We start from the raw sequence: 27984 nt of genomic DNA, 5'->3' as shown, positions 1-27984 counted from the left end.
AAGACAAGAAAATGGAGAAATTTAACACAAATAATTTTCAGAATCTGAAAGTTTGTCAAACAATATGAACGATTCCATTTGTTAGATGTTAAGCACCTTTCATGAGACAGCATATGATAATACTATTATATGGTAATAATTTGAACATTTTTAGATTTTTTTTTTAAATAAGAAAGCCTGTATTTGCTATGTTTTAGCTTTAAAGACCTTTAAAGAAACCAAATACATAGCTTAGTGGCAATTTTGCACTGGTTTTGACATAGTTTCCTGGTGTGGGGAAAAATTCTGAATAAATAACAACAATTCGGAATTAAATTAAGCGCACTTGTTTGAGTTTTACAGTCAATGACGTATAGAATTACTAATTCTATACGTCATTGTTTACAGTAACTTGAGGACCCTCCTCGGGGTTTTATTACGTCTGTTGCCTAGCAGCCAATGATAGTCCTGTTTCCCAGAATGCACTGCACGACAAACTGCAAGCGCGAATCCCAGTTACTGTCGTCAGTTGAGGATGGTGAAAACGCCATAATTCGAAACTCCCTGCTCCTGAAAGTAAGTGAACCTCACATACTCGACAAATACTGGCTGTTACTTACTGTCACGTCGTTGTGCGGGCATTCGAAACGTGTGTAAACCATAGGTGTAAACACATGTTGCGCAAGTTTAGACGCCAGCTGAAGTCAGCTGTGAAATGCTAACTCAGCAAACAGTAAAGTTGGTTAGCTGCTAATGTAGCAGCCAAGCGTAGCGACAAATGTTCCAACAATATAATATATACCACGATCGGTGCCATTACTTAGTCGTTGTTACTTGTTGGGTTTGATTAATGGGGGAATTTGGATGTTCTTTGTCACACGTCGACTATAGTTAACGATCTCGGTTCATCAAGCTAGTTGGTGTTGTGTGGGGACTAAACCAGTACCCGATCAGCTAGTCATAATTCCACATCTTTTCATTTGGATTTTCTGAAACGATCAGCAGTTCATCCTAAACTGATCCTCGTCTCAGAACAAGGGAGTAACTAGATGACTCGTTCAAGTAGGAGACAGGTTTATTCTCTACAACGATTTAATACAGTGGTAGAATTCAGTCAAAGACTAATTGGCATGACTTGGAAATATTTGTAGATATTTTGAGGCTATTTCTGGAGTTGATAGATTTTGTTGACAGGAATAAAAAAACACCCTCAAGTTGCAACTCGGATCTTGGCATTGATTGATTCTCAGATGCTGTTATTGTGTTGTTTCTGTCAGTGAGCACAATAATTGCTCCAGTTCTTGACAGGATCACAGCAAATGAAATAAGCGAGGTCAGGCGTTTCATTTGCTGCTATCTGACATGTCAATTACATTCCATTCGCTCAATTAGCAAAGCTGACACTAATAGCTGCATCCTTTATTTTTAATTATATACAGAGAAAATCACACATTCCTTGCCTTAGAACAAACATACATTTGTGCTTTCTTTTAATGTACGTCTCAGACTGATCCAGTAAGCACTACACAAGTTCAGTCATTTCCCTGTATTACAGATATGTCACATATATAGCGATAAATGAGACAGCTCAATTGCCATCCTTTTGTGATGACTGAACTGACCATATTAATCTGGTATTTGATTTTAGACAATGTTATTGAAATGGCATTCCTTATTTTTTTCATGTACCCTTTGGTATTTTTGTAAAACTGATGTATTGATTCTAGAGCTAAAGAGCTTATTCATATAGAAAGGTGGTCAGGAGCAGTTGACCGGATTTTTCAGAGACTCTCGTTCTAAAGTGGTCACACAAAGAATGCAATTTTCTGCCTCGTGTAATGTCCTCTTTATTTTCTAGTTGGTGAATCAGCAAGTGTGAAGCCAGTAATGACCACAACCAACAAATCCTCAGTTCTTAAAGGTATAGTCTATCCTCTGACGGGTATTGTACTGTACCCACTGGTCTTGATGACTTATGGTGTATTTTTAACTCTGCTTATTGTGGCTGCAGATGTTGTTGCCTTTGTTGACGTGTGGTCATCAGAAAAGACGGCAAACTATTCCAAACCATTCATTCAGCAGCTGCAAGAGATGGGAGCCCAGGTGAGACAAATTTGACCATTTTTGCATTTTCTATGTTTACTGGAAGCAGCTCTACATTCATTTCAGTACACAATTTTTGTTCCTTTGGCAGGTATCAAAAACATTCAATAAGCAAGTCACGCATGTTGTTTTCAACAATGGACATTCATCTACATGGAGGAAAGCCAAGAAAAGCAATGTGCATCTCGTCTCTCTTCTGTGGATTGGCAGGTATGAATGATCCTTGAGACCTCTGTTACTTTTTTTGTAGATTAGATAATCTTGTGTTTTTATCGGGCTGTAATTTCCTTCACAAGCTCTTGTCTTTATTTTTCAATGGAATAATTCCAGGTGTTATGAGAATGATGTGCATGCGGATGAGGAGTTGTATCCAGCCTTGAATGACGAAAGCAACCCTGTCCTAAAGAACAAGCGGGTGAGTAGAGTTGGTTACGTGTGACACTCATGCTGTTGCTGCTGACTTGGGTTTTTTTTTTTCCAAATGATCCCACGAGCATTTATATGCTAGTTAAGCACAAAAATGTAGATTTATTGCCTTTCTTTCCGTGTATTATATTTACTAAGCCTGTATCGGTAAAAAACAAATACTTATATTTTAGAGGATGCATTCTGACTAAAAAACAAACAAAAAAAATACATGGTGATCATACATGGTGATCAGTCTTTCTTTCTTTCCTTACTTTGTGAATTGATTTATTCTTTGTCCTATTTGCAACACTTTCTTTGTTTGGTTCATACAGCATCGTTGTATGCGGCCCAAAGATTCTCCAGAGAGGAGACCTGAAAATGACTGGCGCATGAGAAAGAAATTAGACAAGATGATGAAGGACTTGCCTCCGAAACAACCTGTGGGTAAGGATTCAAATATTTTGTCAGAATTGCTGAATGTAGTATGACATTGCTTTTATAAATATTAAGAACTACTCATTGACAGCTACAGATGTGTCATCCATCTTTATTGACGAAGAAAATGGGATAGTGTACAGCCCCGCTTTGAAAAGGTCAGATTATATGGCACGGCGTTTGAAAGACATGAAAGACAAAAGGGAAAATCTCTCTCCCACAGGTTAGTGAACCAGCAAATGCACCAGTTTTAACAAAGAATGAAAAACCTTTTTTTTTTTAAAGGACACTGATTTTACGAAAATGTCTCTGCCTTTCAGCTTCACAAATGACTGAATCCTGCTCGCCCACAGGACTGAAGCCTTTCCTTGGAAGTACACCAACTCTCCCTAAATTTCTGTGTAAGAACATTCATTTTCTCCCCTGAGCAGTCGGATTTCTACATATTTAGGGACTAAAGGTGAACAGTAAGCTCATCTTAATAGTGTTTATCTTTGCCTTATCTTGGTTTTTAAAGGAAAGTGAAAAGCTTTTTTTTTTTTTTTCCTTTTGCAGTATGTAGTTGGACAACTTGCTTTTTCAATGCAGTCAGGTTTCTATTGCTGGATTGTTGAGGCATTTGAATTGAGTTAAACTGACTTGTTTGAACTTGGAACAATGTGAGGATAAAACTTTAACTGACATTAGAGAAATATATTTTTCTCAAATTATTTTGAAAAAGACAATCAGCAATTTCAGGAACTTAGAACAGATTTACAAGTAGTTCAGGGTGTCTTTCTCTCCTTGGATCTTACCACCGAAGAACAAGTCTTTGACAATTGCTTATGCTGCTTGACCCCAGTATTGCAGTCTGTCTCTAAAATGTTTTTTTGTTTGTTTTCATCCTACCATAGTTAACGAATCAGACGACGAATCCAGTGCCTCTGTTGCTGAACTTGATCGCTCACCGGATAAGGAAGAGGGGAGAACAGCCCTCCATGTTACAGACCCTGAACACAGTGAACAGCAGTCACGCTTGACAGACTCGGTGAAGCCGTGGCTCTCCCCACTTCGTAATGACCCAAAACGGACTTCAAGTCCAGAGAGGCAAGACGATGAAGACAGACATAAAAGAAAGTCAAGAAGAGCTTCGGTCAAATCGATGAAAAAATACGGTTCAGTAGGTTTTTTGGAAAACCCTTCCCCGGGAAGGAGATCAAATAACGTTAGAAATGTGCAGAAACAACAGAGTCTCTCAGCTGTTGAATGTGAAAGTTCAAAATGTGCAATTGCTAAACCGTTTACAGAAAATCTTCATCTTGACACTGTGAAATCTCCTCGGTGCTCGTCATCATCAGCTGTGATAGATAATGCTGCTGCTGAAACATCCAAAGAGACTCCAGCGACTTTACAGAAAACTGAACTGAAAACCCCCAGGCAAGCCAAATCATCGCTTTCTGCTTTAGTAAAGTCTTTGGCTGTCTCCAGTGAGCCCAAAGGTGTTGGTGCCGCTTTTGCTGACGAAGATGAAGTGTTTGACGACTTTTTCTCACCTGCTAACAATCCTCAGAGATCAAAAGGACATCTTTTGCCGAATCTACCAGGAGAAGGAAGCATTCACATCCCCTTTGAGTTGGAACCTGTTTTAAAGAAGAGAAAGCAAAGAACAAGTGAGAGCTGGGGATCTGAAGGCCATGATAAGAAGAAGAAGAAGAAGACCTTGGAGAAAAGTCAGAAAGACAAAACTATCAGTGAGACATTTGATGCAAGCAGTGAAAATCATCACCAACATCAAGATTCCCTCCCTGTGCTGGATAGCTCAAGAGCTGACGCGACACCGATTACTGAAAGCAAAAGACAGCGCTCGTTGGTGTCTGCAGAGACTGGCGAAACATCTTCATCAGCTCAGTCAGTGGATAACCCAGTGTCGAACTTGCAGAAAAACTCTGAGATGAATATTATGTTTGATGCCTTGCAAAGTGAGTAGTCAGGATATAATGACATGATTGATCCAGACAGTGGATCCAGCAGTCTGAATCCTTCAGTTTTCATCATTTTACCTTCTGTTCAAAATATTACCACCATAAATTTGTTTGAACTTCTGTGACTGGTGTGTGTAATGTTTACATTTGTTCATGTTTTTTTTTTTTTTAACATATAATACTTGAATTTTGAATTCATTCACTGTTAGTCTTTCTGGATACTCTTAAGGGACAACTTAATGCTGTTACTAATAGGCAAGACCTTTTAAATAAGTGCCTCTAATAATATGCATGTGTTTGCCTTTTAAAGGAAGTGAATTGAAGTGTATACACACACTTTGTAAAGGTGCAATCAGTGGGGCTTTTAATGAATTTTCTTTCTTATGACAGAATTGGTAGTGTAGATGAAGTGAAGGCCCTGCTTGCCTTTCTTGTCATCACCGCTCAAATCAGTCATGTGCTTAAGCTTATTTTGTCCTCTGAAGATAGTGATGGGTGCGCTTTTGTTTTTCACTGTTTTATTCAATAAACACAACTAAACTGTGTGTTAGTCGTGTAAGACCAGTGATGTTTAAGAAGCTCTTTGCTGTTGATGTTTCACAGTTGGGATTGTCACATCCTCTTGAGGCCAACAGAGCAAAGATGAACTGCAGACAAAACAGCACCTGCAGTGTGATAGCTGGAGTAACCCCCCCCCCCCCCCCCTTCGATGATATATTGTTTTTCTTCTTTTTTGGATGTAGGTAGAGGAAATGAATGTACCGTCGCAGCTGGTTTCACTGAGAGCTCCACTCATGCTGGGGAAAATGACAATAGGCAAATTGGCTTGATTCCTGAGAAAATGGTTCAGACGACAAAGGTAAGACTTGTTTTTTTAATTGTCTAGCAAAACTGACTTGTTCCAGGATGTAATTTATGGTCAACTGAAGTTGGTGAAGATGTGATGCATTGATGATACAGTTTGTCAAAGCAGGTGTTATGAGTTTGTGAAAGTTTGTTCACATGCAAAAAGTTTTTTTAATTTATAAAGTTGTCTTTGAGTTTTTGTACTCACCGAATTGCAAGTTATTGACTTGGAGGGATTACTTGCTATATATTTTTTTTGTGATTTTGGTAATTTTTTGTATTTCCAATAAGCCTGGTAGTTGTTAAGCACATCATTATTCTTCCTTCATCACAGCCACAGGGAAAAGAAAACCGCAAACAAAAGGAATTTTTTTTTCCCTCTCCACTATAGGAAGTTCAAGAAAAGCAAACCTCGATAGTTTGTGTGTAAATTTCCTCAGTTAGCTCACTCATTTCTGTAGCTGAATGCATTTGCTGAGGGAGTCTGTCTGGTCCTGAGGGTTTCCTGTGCTTTATCTCTGCCATGGCGGCCGAGGATGTGCACCTGGCTGTGTTTTCGTTATGCTGGTAACCTCAAGCTGGAGTTGAACCATGATGTCATACACCGCCGGCGGGCGGGGGGCGTCTCCGCTTTTACAAAGATCAAGATTTGGAGGGGCAGGAGAGAGAGAGAGAGAGAAAAGTTTGTGTACTCCATCTGCTTCTGGCAACATTAAACAGAGAAAGTTCTTTCCTCTCTAATTGTTGCAGGTGAACATCCGGAAAACAACGATTAGTTTTTGTGCTCTGCTCACTCTGAGGAATGTACGATCTTAACAAAATGTTGCCAGATTCCATTTATTGAAAACAAATATTGCTGTTTAATGATGGGCCACCAGAATTGTTTATAATGTTTGATTATAAATTTGAAGAGATTGTACGGTGGTCAGTCCATTATTTCATTCTCCTTTTTGATTGAAGTTTTATACTCCCTCAGTTCTGATAACATGGCTCTGATTTACATTTTATATGAAGGGTTGTGTGTTCTTAATATTAATAGCTATATTTTGATACATTTTATGGGAAATGCTGAGATACAATCTAAAGCAGAAAGCCTGCTATTCTCTCAGTGTTACTTTTTGGATTGTGTTACTGCATGTTTTCCAGCGGCCTCAGTCGTGAAGCACGACCAGTCATACGGTGACAAATTTCCTTCATTTGTGCTGCAGTTCACGTCAGCTTTTTTGCCAGAGGCTTATTATGTGCTGCTCATTTTTCAGTGTCTGATTCTCATGCTTTAACAAGTCCATCTTATCAGATAAGCCCAGGAACAGCTTGATTTTAAGCTGCTTGACTTCAATTCAAATAACCTCAAAACAGGCAGTTTTTTAGCTCACCTTCCTCAGGAGAGCACCGTGAGCCGACGATCTTACTGTTCAGTGGTCATCAAAACATTTTGGAAAGCTGTGGCTGGGCAGCTAAGTAGTTTCGGTGATGTGGTGGAGCCAGCTGAGTGGCTTTCCAGCCGCTTTGTCAGGGATCATCTGGTGCCTGACGACGGTGGAAGCTCAGCTTGCGGACTGTTTTGGCACGGCGTTGCTCAGTGAGCCTTCACCTTCGACTCCCGGCCGGGGGACCAGATATCAGATTGTGACAGGAAAGGGTCTGGTGGTCCTGTTTGTCTCTGCAGCTCAGGCGTGCGTGCGTGTGTGTGTGTGTGTGTGTGTGTGTGTGTGTGTGTGTGTGTGAATGACAGTTTGCCTTCTTGGGGCCAAAGCACATGTTTGCTCGGACCCCGTTCATCAAGTGACGAATTCACAGTTTGTGGCTCTGAATGTGCTTTTCCTGCCTTTTCCCAGCGTCGATGTTTGTGGTTTCCTTGAATCTATTCATCTGTTAAGGTTATTGAAAGTGCAGTGTTTGCTTGTTCATTCATACATTCATTCAACACGAGCACCTGCTTGGTTCAGATGAGGGTCATAGGGACTGGACGTTGCACAGGATGTGGCACCGCACACATCAGCGAACTTGTGGAAGATACATGATGAATATTTCAAACATAATGACCAAGTGATCCATTGGTATGTTGAGAAATTCGTTTTTTGTAAATTCCAGGCTTGTGTGTTTGTTTCAGGCCGATGAGAACTCTGGTCATGACGAGCATGCCCACTGAGTAAGTGCTATTTGCTCAACTGCTTGCCTTCAGATAAATGTCAGCCTCATTTCTGCGTGCTGTCGTCCCCGTCTTTTGAGAGCCCGCCGGCGTAAAATGACGTCTTGTTTAATCTTGCAGGAAGCAGCACTTGGTGGTTCAGGTGGTCAAGTCACTGGGCGGCTTTTCAATCGCCGACCGAGTTTCCGAGAGCACAACTCATTTGGTGTCTGGAGGAGACAAGCGGACTCTCAATATTCTGCTGGGAATTGCCCGTGGCTGCTGGATCCTCTCTTTTGAATGGGTACGCAGGTTGTAAATGTTAGGAAACCTTTACATGACCTAAATCTAATGGGATTTCCTTTACTTTGTTTTCTGGCTATGATTAGATACTCTGGTGTCTGGAACAAAGACAGTGGATTCCTGAGGAGCCGTATGAACTATCAGACAAGTTTCCTGCAGCACAGGTGAGTTCCTATAGGAGTATTAATAAATACCATCAACATCAGTGGAGACTCAATTTAGGTTTTGTTTTGTGCTAAAAGGTGTACTGACTTTATATAAGTATACATATATAAGTATAAATGTAAAATTCTGCAGTCATGGTTTGAATTCCTGGAGCGTTATTAATGAAAAGCAGTTGTAAGTAAAGGTTAAACATGACATCTCTGCGCTCCGCTCCATTGACATTCCAGAGAATTCTAAACCCTCAGGCCGGGGGAGTCGGACGGAAACCTCCTAATTTTTTATTGCCAGCCGTCCATTTACAGTCCGCTTGTTTTTCCTGAAGCATCCTGTGTGAAATGTGGACGTCGCCTCTTCCTGAACTCACCGTTCGCGAATCGCTGTCCTCCGCCGCCTGGCGCTGCAGTGGAGGCACATGATGCCAGCACACTTCCTCTTTGAATGTGCACGGTGCCTTTTGTTGTGACAGACAAAATATTTTTTGTCCCCAAGGCCTTTTTTGTCATTCCTTTGGCCCTGTGAGCGCATACGTTTCACAAACCACAGGCTTCCCTGGTTTAGCAGTTTCTAGTCCAGTTAGTGTTACCTGTAAAGTGAGTGACACTTATCCCATACTAATGATTAGAATGATTGCTTGCTGTGGAATGTAGATTTTTTTCAGTTTAGCAACATTTCCATGTAGTGTGAACTGTCTTCAGATACACCCAAAAACAACCCCAAAAAGACACAATAAAAACAGTTTGAGACACTTAAAATTTATTTCCTTTTTTTTTTTAACCAGACACAAAAATATTTTAAAATGCAGAACATATTCCTGTAATCCGACAGTTGGACACCGAAAAAATACTGTTCACGTCTGTTCACTACACTTAAGAGTTACAGTCACCAACCACAGAGCAAACAGCCCAGCGCTCAGCGTTTCATATTCAGCTTCAGGTGTACAACAGCCGGCGAGACGTCTCCTCCAGACAGCTTTGACTGCTGAGACAGTTGCCTCTTCGCTTGTTTTAGTTTCAAACGAAACATATATAGAAAGAAAACAACATGAAAAGACCTTTCCTAACATACTGAAAATAAGTAGACGTCTTCCAAAGTACTATGATATTATATTAAAAATACATTTTCTTGGTTTATGTGCAATTACATCAAAAACTATTTCGCAGCTAAAGATCTGCAGCAGAGCTCCTTCATATACAACAAAGTTAAATATCCTAAAAATCTGTGCATAAATTAAAGAAAAAAAAACATATATATAATCTACACTCTCTGGCGCAAAACAATGTCATATTAAAAGATAGTTTTGTGGCATTTGTACACGAGCGTTTACATTTTAGCCAACACATCACTTTGAGTCACTTGTTTTTTTTTTTCTTTTCTTTCCCCTCATATTGTACCATAGTTTGTTTTGTAAAGTGATGGCTATTATTGAAACAGGTACTTTACCTGCTGAAATATTACAGGAATTAAGTTATCGTCACATTTTCCTCTCGTGTTTTATTTATACATGCAGAGCACATGTTTAGGTAACCCTTACAGTGTTTCATTTCCTGCCAAAAACAATTTTATTTGAATGATTTGTTGTGTAAAACATGTAAAAAGAAAAAAAAGAAAAACGCACACAGAAAATATTTCCCTTGCAGTGCTTTGGCTCACTTGAGAATATTTATGTTTGGTGTTGTTTGTCGAGCGGAGCTTCCTTCCCACCTTGTCTGTTGTTCAGTGCAGTAGTTCAAAGGGAAAAGTCCGCCGGTCGGATCAGCATCGCCGTGGTCTTCAGCGAGTAGCCCGAGCCTTTCCAGTAGTACCATTTGATCCCGTTGAAGCGGTTGGAGTTCTGTCCTTCCTGGTAATACATCCCATTGAGGTTCGACGGTCCGCAGGCATCGAACCACCAACCTAGAACAACGTGAGGTCATCAGATTACGATGCCGTCGTTATATTGTGTAAATTAGTGTCGATGACTTCTGATTTTCAAAGCCAAATATGAAATCAAAAAAAAAAAAAGTCAACAATTTGTGGAAGAGGTGCCACAATGCATTTTTTTCCTCCCTTTGTTATGAGGCCGATATTCCCAAAGGCTGAGACTGGGTGGAAGTGAAACGGTTCTTATTTCTTTGAGTATGTTGAATCATGCTCTCCTTCGTGAGAAATGTATTTTCTCCAGAGCCCAAATTTTTATTATTGATGCGTCACAGTTTTGAAGCTGTCACTGAGAGTGTTTACCAGCGCCAGTCGGGCACAATAAAATGTGGATTAAAATTGTGGAAAAAAAAAACTTGGAAAAATCAGCCTTTTTGTTTAGTTCATGTTCTGTTTTGCCACTAATTACGAATGTGGTCTCGAAACTACCAGTCTCCCAACAGTGATGAAATACTGTCATTATTATTATTTATTTCTCCTATCAACAGGTGTATCACATTTGTTTTTTTGTTTATTGGAAGCAGACAGCTATATGTTTTAATAGCCTCTCTGTCGTTATGGGCAGAAAGCCAAAGATTCACAGTCATGTGTAAGAAACACTTAAGAAAGCCCCCTGTGGGAGACCCCTCATGGGAAAAAAAGGAATAGGGTTAGGACTTTCATGTCTTCATGCTCACTTGGCAGAATGCAATACAGATGGAGACAAACGTCTGGCAGCGGAGCCGCTTTCAGGGGAATGGAGGAGGACTTTTAAGTCACAAAAGGAGAGAGGGAAAAGCTCTGTTCCCAGGCTATTAATGTCAACTATTGTAGGAGCCGAATTCCCCAATGAGTTCATCAGTGATTAAGTCTGAGCTAATTGTGCTCTTTGACATGCCCACAAAAGTACGGCAGCCCTTAAAATGCCCTTGAAGATTTTTTTTTCGAGGCAAGTGCCAAAACTTGCGCGGGTGGGAAGTAGCCGCGAGTGCCCGTCGCTAATCGGCGTGGATTCTCTGGTCCGAAATTGTCAAAAGGCAGAAGTAATACAGGGAAAAATATTTTTCTTACCCCCTGTTGTTAGTTGTGAACATTTGCAAACACATTTGTCGTTGTCTGCATCCTTTGTACTGAAATCGCTTCCTGGCTGCCCGATGCTGCTTATTTTGCCCGCCGTCCCACTGTAGCCTTTAAGGTGTATCCTGTAGAATAGAGGAGGAAAAATGAAGGAAGAGGAGGAGGAAGTCCGTGATTGCTGTTCCTCAAAAGGCAACACACAAGTCACTCATGAAGCTCTTTTTCCATGAGCATTTTTTTTTTTTTTTTTTTTTTTTTTTGTGGGGGGGGCGTTTCTGAAATGTACAAAACATTTGATGTATGGACTTAATTGTTTATTTGGTCTTCATGAAGTTTTGCCAACTTGCTGAGTACATATTTCAATGCTAGTTTGCTTTTTATTTTGCCATTTGTGAGCGTTCTTGTTTGGCCTCACTGAGCCGACACTCTTTAGATTTAATTGGTCAGAATTATGATGACTGAAGGCCTGAAAAGGATTTTGCTGGTCTGCGTTATGTCAAGGTCTGCTTGTCGAATTCAGAGAACATATTATCCATTTTGCTGCCTTGTTATTCCCAAGAAGCTTTCGACTGAATGTCCAAAAACCAAATATTTTCACATTTTTCCTGTTTTTCAAATACTGACCGGCTGCACTGCGGTTTCTCAGGTCTGATGCAGTATTATGGATCTAGAAGAATTTCAAGTAGATGCTGTGTCTGTATAAAGTAGGGACGAGTTCGCCTTTATGATCGAGGTCACAGGCTTTCAGTGATTTTCTTGACATTAATAGCACAGTCTGGAGGCACATGGCGTGTTGGTAAGCATAATCTCCTCTCAACTGTGTAATTAATCAGTCTCATATCAGAAATATATGTTCATAATAAGCGTTACAAATTCAGAGGGAACTCGCTCTGTCGGTGTGATTACGGTTTTTTTGTGGTTTGTTACTGGAAAAACACGCCGGCTGGATTTTCAGAGTAAATAGCGGTTTTGTTGCCGGTCTGCATGTACGTGCCTCTGACAGGAAAACTAGGGTTCCTGGGTTAAAGAATGTAATTGGTCTTATATGCTTTTCACTTTGCCAAGTGTGTAATTGAGGTTATTGCCTCATAATACGTGAGCTCCTCTGAAATTGATACTTCCGAGATGCTTTTATTTGTTCCCATTGACACTTTGTTGCGTCATGTGTCTCGATGCCGTTAGTTTCTTTATATTTTAGAGTTCTGGATTTTTACGCTGTGCTTGCTTTAATAACGTTCCCCAGTGGGAAAATTGTCTGTTATCTATTCCATTAGTAGTTGCGACATACTTGTAATTTTGTGCTTCGCTGTCGACAGAGAATTGATCATATAGTGAGAATCCCGTGTTTCCTTCCCAGTCTCCCAGCTGGATCCTCAGGTTGTACGACTTCTGGCGTGTGAGTCGGGAGACAAATTCATTTCCTAACCAGAATTCAGCTGAAGGATCCCCAAAACCCTGAAACAGCACAAAAAGAAATGCAATTAAACTTTGCCGAACCTTGCAGGAGGGCAGCCAGCGATTGCTTTTTCCATTAACAAAAGAATAGATTAAAAAAAAAAAAAACACAGAGCTGAACTGTTCTGCATATTACTCTGATAATGCGCTGAAAGTCTTCTTCCCGGAAAGTAATAAAGTTTAACAATATTCATAACACTGTTGGCAATCAAGCAATGTTCAGAATGAGATATTGATTAAAAAAAGTCTGTGCCAGTTTGAATAGAGTTCAAATTCAGTGGGAAATAACATGAATATTTTAATTTACGATCGTTACTTCTTTTCTTTTCCTACATTATGCTGGAAATGCCTGTCAGTATTTTTGTGAATTGGCTTTTTATCATGGCATATTATGGGTAGAGTTTTAAATGCACTGACAGAAACGATAAATACATCGTGATTTAATCGGCTACTTGAAACAAGTCAGATAGTTTCTCCTCCTATGCTCTGCTCATGTGGGAATTGCTGAATTTCTCTCTGTTTTACTGCGGGTTCCCCTTTTTTCTCTCTACTCTCTGAAGTGGCCTGTCATAACTCACATTCAAATAGTTTAAATTAATCTCATGAGACCCCTGTGAAACTAGTTTTTGCTTAAAATCATCTTGCTACAGATTTTTTTTTCTTTTTTTTTTTTTTTTCTTCAGACTGATTTTAGAAATGTCTGCCGAGTGGCAGCTCCTAAAACACAGTCTGATTCAGTCACAAACTGAATCTAACGGCCGTCACTTGTGTTTGGAATGAATACTGTGTCCTTGGTTATATATTTTAAAGGAAAGAATTTCTTGCGGATGGCTTTTACCTTTTTGTACTCTTGCCACGTTCGGTGAAAGTCAACACGGCCGTCAAAGCGTTTTTGTATCACTGTCCAGCCACCTCCCTCTGTCTCCATGTCACAAAAGGCCTTCAAGCAGATCAGTGGGAAAAAAAAGAAGAGTTGCTGTGATTTAAAAGTGTAAAAACACTGCACGGCGAAGAGTGAAACCTCATTTATGTAATTTGACAGTATTCTCTCATTTAATTTTAATTAAAGTGAATATTGTGCTGAAGCTAAGAGGGGCAACAATGAAGCCCAAGTCCCTGAAAAGTATCTAAGGAGATCACAGTTTAGCTCAAGCATGCACGTCACTTATTGAAGTCCGAGAACATTTTTAATTGAACCCCTCCGCCCTCAAACGGCACTGTCTTACTGAACTTTTCACCCCAGTGCGCGCTATGTTTTATTCATGAGACTGTGTAAATGAGGACCCGCCAGTACGCTTCTGTTTCTACCAGTGTAACAATACCATGCCTTTACCTTTACCTCCACTGTAGTGTTGGGGAGTGTGAGAGTATAGACGCCGCTGTGGGTGTTTCCTGACTTGAAGATAGCAGCACAGTCCATGTACGTGGTCGGCGTGTCCTGCATCATGGCGGTTTTGGTCTCTGCAGAAAAAGAAATCAGTCCGTGGTTAGGAGGTTTATGCGAATGAGTGCTTTACCTCCTAATGACTTAAATTGTTCCCACTTCTAATGATATGGAGTGGTTTCAGCTGTATCTGCCTCTGTTTGAAGTTATACTTTTAATGACAGATGCGCTGCAGTTAACCAAATCTCACTGACTCTCTCTCTTCTTGGTACGTAGTTGCATTTAGGAGGGAGCAGTTTTACTCTTCCTCCATAAAGGTGTCGTCTTGGCAGCAGACTCGGGGAGCGAGCGCACGGATTTGCACGAGCTGTGCAATCTGATTGCGTCTCAGCTGGAATATTGCAGGTTTGATCCCCCCCATCTGTCCTTGTGTCAAAGTGTCCTTGAGCAATACACTGAACCTTGAACTGCTCCCAGTGGATGGATTATGGCCGCTGCCTCGGTTGGTGTGTGAGAGACAGGGGTAAATCAGTTGATCAGTGAAATCCGTTTACTATTTTGGAAAATATTTCAATCATTCTATAGTCTGCATTTGTTTTTGTTTTTTTTTTTTTTTGAAGATTGTGAAACGAAGTGCGGGCTCACCCCGGGCGGAGCTGGCGGAGATGGAGTGAATGAGGCTGTTGACGGTGTCCAGCAGCTCCTGCTGCTGATGCTGCAGGACGGTGTTGTTGGAGGACACTTTGAGCAGCTGTTCCTCCAGCTCGCCTATGATAGTCGTTTGCTTCAGTATTAGATTCTGGAGCTGCTCCTTCTCCTCCCGAAGCACCTTCAGCTCCACTTGCCTCTGCTCCTCCAGCTCCCCCACTTTCTTTTCTAGATAGCTGCACGGAGACGCAAGCCAGTTCAGCTGCAGACTTCTTTTTTGCTTGTACAGAAATGTGTCGTCACTCACCTGTTTTTGTCGTTCAGTTTGCTGATTTCATTTGTTTGAACGATTAGTTGTTTTTCCAACTTGTTGGTTGACAAGGAATTTTCAAGAAGTCGACGCTCGAGTCGAGTTGTGTGCTGGATTACCTGAAATGCACAAGAATGAAGCAGTTTGTTCAGTTGTTGAGATCAGTTGTCCATCAATTCAGTCTGCAGATCTGTGAATGTTATGTAAAGGATAATAGGAATATTTCGCACTTTCATTCAGTAATGCGGTTTCATGCGCAATGATTTCATGCACAACAAAAAATGAGATCCGTAACCTGATTTGCTGATTTAGCAGTATAACAAGAAACTGTTATCAGAGATATTGCGTGTAGAGCTCATGAATTTTATAACAGTTTGAAAATATTGTAACATTTTTTTTGGATGTTGAATGTAATTGCGTGTCACTGAGGTTGAACACAGGCCCATTTTTGCCGTTCTCCAGCGAGCCAACAGATATTTGTCAAATGGAAAAGCATGGCAGGAAAGAACAACCTCACCGTCACAGCCGATGTACCTGCACAAGGGAAAAATTTCAAAACCCACGTATTTTGACAGACCGGCGTATTAAACCAAACAGAGGTTGTGGACTTTGCCACAAATTTCCCAGTCCGTAGGAACTGAACTCAGCAAAAAGCTCGTTGTTTACATGGATTCTAGCGATGTGTCTCCGACGGAGCTGTTGATGTATTTGAACAGACGGATGTCTGATTGTGACAAACTGATAGACCCTTTCTCTGGGAATACGAGTGTGCTAATAACAGGAAATGCTGTACAGTTGGCTCACATAAGGTCACTGACGTGTAGCCACAATAATAAACTGACGCCGTCATGCCTGTTTTTTCCCTCTGCCAATTTTTTTTTTTTTTTTTTTCACACTCTGAAGCTCTGTGATTTATCACTGGGCACGCTTAAGCATAGATCTTTGAATGAAAAGAACAGGAAGGTTTGAACAATTGCATCCGTCGTGCCGTTTGAATTTTATATCGGGGGGGGAAAAAAAACACAATGTACAGGCTCACCTGTGCCTCCACGTTGGTCAGTTTCCTTGTTTGCTCGGCAGTTTGACTCAGCAGGTTTGTGCCAATCTCAATCATGGTAGCCGTGTGGTTGTGCACAGCGGTCTGCTGGATCTGAGCCATGTCCTGCTTCATGCTGTCCTGGATATAGCTCTCCAGCTGAAACGCACAAAAAGACAATTATCCTGAAACCCATCCTGACTTTCAGTCCGTGGTCTGTTGCACACAGAACAGTCCTTCATGCACAGAAATTTACAGGCCGAAAGCTGGTTTCTGTTCACTGCATCGCACATGTTGCCCGTTAAAGACATTTAAAAAACATTACATTGCAGTATTAACATGACAATGCAGACATTTTATTTTCTCATTCCTAAAACTTCCAGTTTTGTCACTCCCTGTAATCACGTTTCTTTGATTGCACAACTTCTGACAGAATCGTTGCAGTGATAATAAGAAAGAAAGTATGCATGCTGGTTTTTTATTTTATTTGGAGGTAGAAAACTCAGGCAGAATCCTTCTTGAAGTAATCTATGAAAATCTTCTGCATGAGATCAGAAATACCTTCTTTTTAATTTAATGGCTTAACAGTTCATCACTGGGCAGGATCATCTAAAATATTTCGAATTCCAGTGTGACTCTGCTCTGTGTGACACGCCGTTCTCTTTACGCGTTTTGTTCCCATCTACCTTACAGTATTGCTACATTTAGACTCGAGACTAATCATTAAGTTATTTCCTGCATGGTGTTCCTGAGCGGCAATCAGGTCACACGACTCGTAAACAGGATGGAAGTGTTGAGTGAGGAGTTACATCCTTCGTGACAGTCGGACTTGCGCGCCACCAGGAAGCACTTGAATATCCGTGTGTCATCCACAGTTTTCATAATCACCTTTGTTATTTACTCATCAGTCAGTAATGAAGCCACAAACAGCTCTTGTTATTTTTTTTTCGTGCGGGTGGAAAAAAAACAACATCAGCAATCAGTGCTGATTTTGTTTGTCTTCCTTACGTGGTGTCAGATTCATTCTGGTTCTTGGATGCAGCCAGGTGTTTACAAGTTTGCCGTTTGAATGGCTGGCAGGATGTCCCATCGACAGTCAGTCATTGATCTAATCAGTTGTTTACTGTGTTTCTTAGAGGCGTTAGAAAAGATGACTGTGTTCCTCCTTCACATGAGAACGGTATACATATATTTTTTTTATTTTTTTCCTCCCCAGCTGTCAACAGCTGTGGCAGCACAGAAAGCACTTTAGAAAATAAGGTGCTCCACTCAAACAAGGGATAAACTTTTTCATTTTAAAGATAGATGTTTGTGTGACAGCAATTATATTTGCACAACCCGAGACAAGCCTCGGTTATCTTGTTTAAACCCTTTCAAGAAGTCACAAAAGAATTTGAGTTCATTATCTCGGTGAACACACACACAAAAGGTTGTTTTTCTTTTTTCATTTGATTAATCTGTCAGTTGTAGTAGAATACTTTGAGCTCTTCAAATGATCCACTGAGGCATCTTTTAACAATTTACATCTATGGGCCAAGTACATAACTTAATTAATGTACTTCTGGGATTAGGTTAACTAAAATTTGTCCTCGCGTTGTGAATGCTTTTGTCAGTCTGTCACGTGTTCACCTGTTTAAGTGTGAGTGCACTTTACCCATTGGACTTTTTTGTTTGTTTTTTTTTTAATTAAAATTAGGAAAATCACAATATTTTAAAGCTCTAGTTTGTGCAGAAAACCAACCACAAAACGTATTTCTGATGCACAGAAGAAAATAGCTTCTCTGATTTAATTTTTTTATTTTAGAAAAGTAAAAATTACAGTTCAACACTTTGGATGGTCATTTGTCATAAGAATATATGCGCAAAGTGAATTATTGATATAAGGTTAGTATTCAGAGATTCACTGTGAAACTTCTTTACGCCAATGCCTCAGGTGAAGTTCTGAAGGAGCACTTTGTGTTGATGTAATACGCAATGTTTTGTATAGCCATACACACAGACATACACGCTTGCACCGCATTGCGTTAGTTTATTAAGCGTTGCGGGTCCTCGACCATGTTCTGGTTTTCTTGTCCAACACTCACACAAACCTTTTCTCTCAGAAGTCTTTAGAGCAAATCCATTTTTGCTCCTTAGCCGTAATTACTTTGCCCGTATCTGATCAGTTATCTTGTTTAAATCCTCTTTTTATCGAGGGTTTTGTTGTTTTGTCAAGGTTGATTCAGAAGCTGTAAGCTATTCAAAGTACCAATCTTAGTGATCTGAACCTTTCAAATAGCCAATACATCGACAGACACACCAGTGCATCATTATTCATAAATATTGTTTGAGTGTAAGAACTATTTAGGATATTGTAGTGCTCAACCTTTGCATGTGTGTATTTGTTCTGTACAGCTTTTTATTCCTGAAGCAGCAGACGGGAATTGTGTGATCAAGCTGTGAGATGTCCTTGCCCTGGCTGTCTCATCATGCTCAGTTCCGATCATTAATCACACTCTGAAAACGGGCGAAGGTGGGGCGGGAGCAAGGAAAGAAGCGGCTCGCTCCTCTCACTCAGACGATAAGGGACTCGGCACTCTGAAAGGGGAGAATGCGTCCCGCCTGTGGACACCTGTGCCGAGCCTTTGTCGACTGTCACAGCCAATTACGTCCTCTTTGTGGAATTAAAATGTGTCTCAAAGACATTCGGCACATTCCTTATTTCTGTTCCCAACTTCATTAAACCAGAGCAGATTTTCAAATCATCTGATGGAACTTATAAAAGTGTTTTTTTCCCCCCCCTCCATGAAACATGCTGTGACTGTTCCTGAACTTCACCTCTGCGAGTTCAGATGTAGCTTTAATGGCACAAATGATTGTTCCTTGAAACTGAATTGGCAGCAGTTTTACTCCTGTTTACACAGTTTGATTCAATCATAATCATAGCAGCCTGGTTACAAACTGTAAGTTTCATAGAGCCACAAATCATCCTCCATCATAGGATAAACATATTTCCTCTGAAATATATTATTACTTGAGCTTTTGTTTAGAATGTTTGTGAAAGTTTGTTCAACAGTTGGGAGAGAGAAACTACTGGCTTCAGCTCGCCATGTCCTGTCACACACAATTTTCTTGTATATGTAAAAATAAAAAAAAGTTTTGAACAAAAGATAGTCATTATCTGATATCTTCCCTGTGACAAAGTCTCACCTTGAGCAGCCACTGTGTGTTGTTCTCCATGGTGATTTCTAGTTGCTCCAGCCTCTGGGTCGACTCCTCTGTGGGTCCATCCTTCTGAACGGGGTAGTTGTAGCTGTTCTGGGTTTGGCAGTTGTCCTGCTCCGGCAGCAGAAACGTGTAGCTGCACGGGCCGTTCTGGATGTTGTATTGTCTCTTACCGTGAGCGGTGTATTCTGTTCCCAGGCCAAGGCAGAAGCTTAAAACTATTAGGTCCACATTCAGCATTTTCTTGGCAAGAAGCTATTCCCCAAAGACAAACTACTACAGCTTGAACCTGTCAAACTCTCAGGATCTCCTAAACCTTGGTCAAATGATTGGGACGTCTTCCCAGAGCAGCATCCAAGTGTAAACAGTGCTCTTGAGGTTTTTGCTGATCCCTTTTATCACCTCTCTGTGGTAGGTGGAGAAAACGCCATCAGGAATTAGAGGTAGAGTGTCCTGAGATCACTGGTGCCAGACTGCATGTGCTCGCCTTTCATCAAGCCTCCAGCCCCTCACTAAAGTGGTTCAAACTTGCTAACTGTGAGTTTAGACCACGCCCCCACCCCTCCTCACGGAGGCCAGTCACTGTGAGAGCGGTGAAGTGGAGATTCCTTTCAGCGCACGCTCGCCAAACACACAGGAGCTGGCGCACAAACTACACATGTCCCACTATGTCCGCTACAATACCCACAAGTGTTTTCTCTGCTGTAGTAGAACAGTGGAACAGGATGCAGCTGTCCACCGTCAGCGCGCTCTTTGATAGTAGCAGTGTCCATCCCATTCATTGAAAAGTATTTCCCGGCACACAGCAAACACTTGAGCACCTTGAATGGGGATTCAAGGGATTCCGCTTTTTTTTTTTTTTTTCCCTAATTTAAATGACATGTAACTCTTCCCTGCTTTGTTCTGGTGAGACGCTGTATCTACAATCACAATCTACAAAAAAATTATACCTGATAAATTTCTTTCTACAATCTCTAAAGATGTAAGATTCCTACCTTTTTTTGGGGTCTCCAGTTCTCTAAATCTAAGTTGTTGGTTGTTTTTTTTTAATATGCTTTACAATGAGGTAATTAGAAGAGAAAACTAGTTTGAAAACTTTCAATAAATGCTAAACATCACAGATAGAATAAAAATAAAACTTCATCTCAAAAACTGGACTTTCTGTCGCCAAAGTGGACGTTTGTTGACCTTTGACCAGCCCTTTTTATAAAAAAACAGTCGCCCTTGCTTCGGGGTTTGTGTCTTGCCATTTCAGTTTATGCATGACTCACAAGTGAAATGCAGCAATTTATTTTCTTCTTACCCTTTCAGATTTGAAAGGAAGGACAATGGATTCTGTTTTTGTAACCTCTTACCAAAATGCAGTTCTGTAATCACGGGCCACCCTTTCTCAGATTGGCGATATTGTTAGGTTTTAAATGGATGGCCAAGATGTGGGTGTCTTTTTTGTATCCCTGCCCATTTATCTGTAATCAAGCCTGAAATAGACAAACTCTTTCACATTTCTTTTCGTGTCTGATTGGAGGAATGCCAGCCACACACGAACAAACGTTCTCATCGGGGACAGTGTTTTCACTAATGGTTATATATAAAGCTTTGTGATTGTCAGACTGCTGTTGTCACATGCTTTAGTACACCGAAAATTCCTTGAAATTATTTCATTTTTGTAGTATGTGTTGTTTTTTTTAAAGAATTCATTTTCAGTGTATTGCCCTTTAGTTGACTGAAAATAAATAGTTTAGCAGCATAAAACCACGACTCTATGCACATTTCAGATGTTCTGCATGTGAAAAGTGAGTGCTCTTTTCACCATGGCTTCTTTTTCGCCTTTTTTCGCCGTATTTCCGTCTGTGACAGGAAAGCCTCAGACTGGCTCTGCAGCAATATAGAAAAACTGACACAGAATAGTAGGAAGTGGGCTGATGTAATAGTAACTGAATGAGGGAAATGCAGCGTATTTAAAGCACATTACCAAAGAGGACGGGCCTGACGTCATTGTCAAAGTATTTGCTTTTTCAGGTGTTCTCTCTGTCAATAGATTCATCTGCACCAGTAGCGATTTAGACTTTTTTTTTTTTCTTTGTTATAATTGAAAGCACAGAGAAGGAATTGGGAGACAGTAATTCAATTAAACAGACATCATTTCCAGTGATCCCTCATCATTTACTACATTTGTCACCGTACTATACTGATCACCTGCCCGTGTGTGTGTGCTGTGTGCTTGTTTACCATTGGCTCAGCTGTCAGCCGCGGTCTGTATTTCATTAGGGATGCTAATCTAAATCTATTCCTGCCTGGGTAAAGGAGTCCACAGGCTGTTGGTCTGCCTGCTCTGCCTCTCCTCGAGACATGCTGTGAACAGCAAGAGAGTCGCGGCTCTGTGTTGGCAGGACCGATCGTTAAGTTGTCAGAGTGAGGAGGTGGGATTTTTGCTTGTCAATAATAAATTGTTGCTATAACAATGTAATGCGGCTCTTCCAATCTGAAGCCATAGCAAGTGAATTCTCATTACCTCTGCCGTCACTCAAGATGGGAAAATTTCAGGATTATTATCGAGACAAATATGAGATTCATGGCTTTAGTTTGCAGCTTTTGAAAAACAAACATTTCGTGTCAGTTTGGTGAGAGCTGAAATGACCGTGCCTGATAGCTCGCTGTTAAGCTAAATAACATGGACAGTGTGGAATGGCTTCTGACGGAGTGACAGGCGTCTTACAGCGCAGATGAATCTGCAGCACAAACTGCTCTGCAGAGCTTCAATTTAAAGTTCAGCTGATTGCCCGCTGTCTAATCCACAGATTTACTGCTTTAGGTAGCTTTCAGTGCTGTCATAAACACAATTTTCAGCTGCAGTAAGCAGCTGTTTTCAACCAAGAGGCTCTAAAAAAAAAAAAAAAAAAAAAAAAAAAAAACCCCTCCACGGACAACCTTTTCAGCAGCAAACAGCAGAAAGACACATTTGGTATCTAATTGGTGAACACTGGACAACAACCAATTAGACAGGTGTTTTTTGTTTTTTTTTGCATGTGTTGATGGAAACCAGAGCAAAACTAAAGGATAATAAATATTTCGGGTTTATAATTAAATGATAAAAAGATGTATGTGATTTGGATGCTGGTTAAAAGAGGAAATGTTAGAAGACTGAAATTAAAAAGTAGTGGTAAGCAGTCGAAATAGGAAATTAAAGGCATAGGTGTAACATACAAGTAAAAAAACATGCATATCTCTATATATAGTGTGTTTGTAATGAAACCATTGTATTAAGAATTATTAAATGAATAAATGGTTAATCGTATGCTAAATAATTCAGCTTTTCAGCTGAACTAAGTGAAGAGTAAGAGTTTCTCAGTGTTTTATTTTTAAGTTTTAATATAGAAGCTGTCTGTTTTTAGTCTGCTTGTGCATACGTCCTCTTCTTGTTGGCACAGTATCTTGTAAACACTTTTTTCTTTTCATCCAGCACCCATATTGGCATCTAGAGAGAAACTTTGTTCAGTCAACAACAGTCAAGGTCAATGCAGCTTCCTGTTTCACTTTTTTTTTTTTTTTTTTTTTGTTGCATAAATTATCTAAGCCTGCCCAGACTCTTGTTAAAGTTACCACCAGCATCTGCTCCTTATCAGTGACTCCAGACTGGCTTTAATGTAGAGAAATGCAGTTATGAATCATTTTTAGTTTTGGACGGGGCAGCCAATAATTACTGTCCACTAACCTTTCAGTCTCATTTGTCTGCTAACAAATAGGTGCCGCTGCAATATTTAGTCAGTTCAAGTGTTTTCCAGTTCAGATGTATTCATTTTCATTATGTTAATTACAAATAGCAACATAGCAGAAGTCCTGAGGCACAACACAGTGCATAATCTAATAGGTGGAGGGCTTGTATGTAAAATAGTCAATGAAGACATCGGATATGTCGGATAATAACAGCGATGACACAAATATAGAAAACATTCCGAGTGTGTGTGTGCTGAAATAGTTGCATGCAGTTGCTGTTTGGCGTGAGCCGCAGCGGTGTCTAATGGTTCGTGTGTAATAACACATTTTTGTTTCATGTCACTGAGTGTAGTAGTGGAGCAGCCGTAAAGGAGACATGAAATGAAGTTTATGCAAATTCAAATTGCCAGTAAACACACCACGGCAAGCAAATATCACTGAGCATTCAGTGTGACAGTTTGTTTAATAAAACATGAACGGAAACCAACGCCAATTTCAGTCTGTGTGGTCACTGAAAACATTTGACAGAAAGCCTATTATGAAAAAACAATTTAACCTGTGTAAGTCAAAGTCACGTGACAACTTTCTATAATTTTCGTGTGCCTCCGTGTTATATTCACCCCACCCCTCTCTACCCCACAGACCCACATATAGGCTTTAATCATTGTCTTCTCACATGTTAATGTTCCGGCCACGCTGTCGCCTCGACCTTCTGCCAGGCTCATATTTCTCAGCAGTGAAACCAGTGTGAACATTAACGACACACCGAAGGCCTTCAAGTCTGCGTCCAGTTGTTCTGATGAAGTTGTGTCCTTCAGTGTGTAAATTGACCCCTGCTGGATGCAGAGCAGGTTTTAGAGAGTGCAACACAACGAACTTTAACAGAAACACGCCATCAAAAAAAGACTTGCACGGTCTGATTCTGTCACACACAGCTGAGAACGGTGTTTGGTGTATCAACCGAGTCAGGCACAGATGATCTCCTTGCAGTTAGCCTTCAACACCGAGTCATTTTAAATTCATTTTCATTCAAAAACTGAGGGATTAGACCTCAGAAAAATGTGCTCATGCAGTTCTGCTTTAATAAAGTGCCGTTTGAACCAGGCTTCACTTCATGCAGCAGCCGAGGATGCCTCTCAGTACCAGCAGCTGTTGCTGCTTGGCTGCGATCGCACAGTCATTAGTCGGTTTTCGGTGTTCCAGGCTCTGTTTTGTTCTTTTGGCTCCGAGGCTGGCGCCTGTTGGGCTTGAGCTGCATCTCCAGCAGCCACCTTCAGGACTGTTTCAGTACTTCAGCGCTGGAAACCGACTGGAAGGTGTTTGGTTTGTGACTGTTTGCAACTTGCAAATTAGGTCCTTCACAGGTAAATTGGACACTTCATAAATTTAAATTACCCGCCAGAGATTTATAAGGCTCTTTGATGTGAGAAAAACAGATAGTTGTTCTTCACAGTCACAACATAAATGTATCAGATTTAACATGTATATATGCAAGCGTTGTGTGAAAGACGGTCCCTGAGCTTGTTAGTGTTATTCAGGTTGATGATCCTCAGCTTGAATGAGTCAGATGTTGTGGTTATGTTGATTATTCTCCTTACATGTTCGGCACGAGGGACAGGCATTTTCATTTTACACATGAAGCAGAACCTGCAGCTTCCTGAAAGTCCAAATCCAATTAATTCATGGATGTTTGAATAAATTGAATTTGAGGTTAGTGATTTTGACGGGACTTGTTCCTCGTCCATAACTGCAGCTGCAGCATCGCAGTTCATCTAAAGCCGAGAAGAGAACGATGCTTCTGCATATAAACTGTCTAGTGACTTCGGTTTAAGTATAGTCCTGTGCCTATATTAATCTCCCATTTGAACAGCTTATTTTTGTACATGAAGGGAGTGTGATCTATTGTTTTCATGCTGTACTTGAAAGATACTTTTTTCTTCCTATGGTTAAAGCTGGTGTTAAAATGTTTACATGTCAGGTTTCTTCTGTACCGAGTGATTACATATTTCTACACAAAGAGCTCTGGGCTCAATAAGGTATTATGACACTTTTCAAGGGCGTTCAATGGAGATCCCAGTCGGTATTTCTGGATGGTGCATTATGCACATACAGAGCTGAAAAAGATATTTTAAGAACAAAACAAAGGTACTATGAACTTGGGGAAAAGGCTCATAAAGTTCTGTACTTGCAATTAAAGAGGGAAGAAACTTCAAAGACAATTAATCAAATTGAAAATGAAGGTGGCTGCATTAAACATAACCCAAAAGAAATAAATGAAACTTCTACCCAAACTGAATCAGGTTGATCAGATTGGCTTAGATCTCCCTTTCACGTCACAAGCAATCGAAAAGGCTTTGTCTATGCTGCAATCAAATAAATCACTGGTCGAGGATGGGTTCCCCCTGAGTTTTATAAAGAGTTCAAAGACTTGCTAATACCTTTTATTATGGATGTAATTAATCTAGCATCTAAAACACAAAGCCTCCCTGGCTCGGTTTCAATGACAGTAATCACAGAGATGCATTAAAAAAAAAAAAAAAGAAAAATCGTAAATGCGACTTATTTCTTTTCTTTCTGAAAAGGAAAAGGTTCCATCTTCGGTTTCACCGGGACTATATGATCTTAAAGAAAAGCTTCCTGCAGACTTCATCTACAAGTGGACTCCTGCAAATATTTCCAGAAGAACTGACAGTCCTGCCTTGATACATATCCTCAAAACATAGTATGAAGTTAAAAAAAAGTGTTGGACTAACAAATATTTCACCCTTACATGGAAATCCGACTCCCGGCTTCCAATAGGAAGATGGATTTTGGAAATGGACACTCACACTCAGAAATGATCATACAGCTGTTGTAGAGATTTGACAGCTTTATTTGGCTCATATGGACAGTTTGCCAACCTCTATAGTGGACACACTGTAGAAAGGTTATTAAAATGACAAGCCTCTGGTCATCACAACTTGGTGTTGTTTTCTCATCTCGTCCCCGAGGTTAGAGATGCTGGGAAGGCTTGAATCTCTCTGCTGATTGGTCACCACTGTGAATTTTTAAGTAAGGCCCTTCGACCTCCCGCTTCTCAGATTGGGTCACTAGAGCATCAGACTGTAGCAACCCCCACAGGTGGATCACATCAACTGGTGATCGAGCAGCCAAAAAGCATCTGCTACTACATTATACACATGACTATCATCAGAAATTTCTCAAAACAAAAATGCCACAGTAATAAAATATTGGATGAATTCATGCAGCTGCTTCTATTTCGTGGGCCCCCTGTTGTAGAACTGACTGGAACATCACTGCAGTGCTGTTAAAGTCATCGGCAGCACCTGGCGTTCGTGTCAAAATGTCTCCTGTGAAATGAAAAATCCCGTTTTTAACAGTTCTGAGATCAGTAACCTACCCTTTACTAAAATATGTGCAAACAGGTGCTCGAGTTTATGTGAGACTGATTACAGATTTCATAGTGACTGAAACTGAATTATATTTGCTGTCATGTAACATGCTGGTAGTGTGAATAAGTCTGCCTAGAAGACATACATCCGCTAAAGAGAACAATTTCTGTTACATGAAGTGAGAGGAGTATTTCTTGTATGGAAGTCAGTCATGGTAGTGGCAGTTTTCTTTTAATACTATCTCTGAATTAGCAAGTTTTACACTATTTGTATAGGAGCCAATGAGCAAAACTTTATTAATAAGGAACCAATCGTTTGCCCAGCAGGTGTTTCTGCCCAGAAGGAAAAACGGTTTTGACTGTCGAAGAAGCCGGTTAGAGTGAAGTGTGTGTGTGTGTGTGTGTGTGTGTGTGAGTGAGTTCAAGCTTGTGATTGTTCTGGAGCAATAAAGGAGCAGACCTTTTAAACAACAAGCTATTGTGTCACACTCACTTCATCCAAGCGATAAAGGTTGTCGGCACATCAGTCATTGAAATCCGGTAGAAGCACCTCAGGGGCTTCAAGCACAGGCTTCTCTTCTGTAATTTGCACATATGTAACAAACTAACTCCTCAGTGAGCTATGGAAATAGATTTTGTTATCCTAAACTCATCGCCTCCTGTGTCTTTATGTAAAAATGAATGATGCGGTTTTCCAACAGCAAGCTTTTTATCTTCATTTTGAACTATTTGCTGATGAAAATATCAAACTCCTTCACACCACTGAGTCCTGATTGCATGTTACCGGGAGCAGTGCACAGCATTCTAACTGTCTGTCTCTTAGATCTGCCGTCTCCAAAGGCACCTGTCAGCCGGTGAGCACCAACAGGACCTGTTCCAAGGCCAACCAGCCATGTTTGTATCTCAGCATTCCCAGCCACCCACCCAGAGTCTGGTGGAGCTGATTGAGCTTTGTGGAGGAACAGTCTGCAAAACTGTGCGACAGGCGGGTATTTGCATAGGAAAGTACAGTGGCAGGAGACCAGCGGGAAGCAGGATTCTGTCTGAGCAGTGGGTGCTCGGTAAGATATGCTCGCCACACTTCTGTGATAAATTCTCGGCTTCTCTATTTGTGCAGCTAATTGTTGTTTCTCTCATTCTGTGTGTTTTTATTTCAGATAGCATCACACATCTGAAGCTGCTGTCATATGACAACTATGACTTGGAGTGATGACTTTTGAAATTTTTTCTGAACTGTGAAGTTTAGTTTTATCTTTTTCTTCTTTATTTAATTTTTTTTTAGCTATTCAGTGTCTGATCATACCTTTTTGCCACATAGTGTTCCATTTATACTTGTGTTTTTGCCTCAATTTGCAAAATGTGTGCAGACTCTTTGCACAAATCCTGTCATGTATTCTGTGTTCAAAGTCCTATAGTCCATGGTCACCATGGAAACTCAGTAATATATATAATAATAAATTGAATGAACTTCTAATGAACTGGGTTTGTAGTTTATCTTTTTTTGTTTCCTTGTTTGTTGTGGCTCATTGTAAAATACA

General features: G+C 40.5%; 2 protein-coding genes across 3 annotated transcripts; one reads left to right on the top strand and one right to left on the bottom strand.

The window, feature by feature from the left end:
* The first annotated feature begins 483 nt into the window (after positions 1-483).
* Positions 484-27842, top strand: mcph1 (microcephalin 1). Its single transcript, XM_030106652.1, has 15 exons — positions 484-555; positions 1838-1900; positions 1991-2082; positions 2174-2292; positions 2413-2497; positions 2823-2934; positions 3017-3148; positions 3246-3326; positions 3819-4883; positions 5630-5746; positions 7848-7884; positions 8005-8167; positions 8253-8330; positions 27270-27507; positions 27604-27842. Exons 2-15 carry the CDS (start codon positions 1867-1869, stop codon positions 27654-27656), a joined length of 2406 nt encoding a protein of 801 aa, XP_029962512.1. The 5' UTR covers positions 484-555; positions 1838-1866; the 3' UTR covers positions 27657-27842.
* On the bottom strand, positions 9632-19833 carry angpt2a (angiopoietin 2a). Of its 2 annotated transcripts, none has more exons than XM_030106605.1 (9): positions 19327-19833; positions 16141-16296; positions 15099-15220; positions 14789-15027; positions 14093-14220; positions 13598-13699; positions 12593-12759; positions 11299-11429; positions 9632-10224 (listed from the first exon to the last, which is right to left on the bottom strand). In XM_030106605.1, the coding sequence occupies exons 1-9, from the start codon at positions 19579-19581 to the stop codon at positions 10058-10060; spliced, it is 1467 nt and encodes a 488-aa protein (XP_029962465.1). In that variant the 5' UTR covers positions 19582-19833; the 3' UTR covers positions 9632-10057. The 2 variants fall into 2 exon arrangements, with proteins under 2 accessions (XP_029962465.1, XP_029962466.1); XM_030106606.1 differs by having other exon boundaries at positions 14099-14220.
* Positions 27843-27984: the final 142 nt, after the last annotated feature.

This window comes from Salarias fasciatus, chromosome 13 (assembly GCF_902148845.1).
Source record: "Salarias fasciatus chromosome 13, fSalaFa1.1, whole genome shotgun sequence".
NCBI lineage: Eukaryota > Metazoa > Chordata > Actinopteri > Blenniiformes > Blenniidae > Salarias > Salarias fasciatus.
The sequence above is the reverse complement of the archived record's forward strand: the minus strand, read 5'-3'. Positions and strand labels throughout refer to the sequence as shown.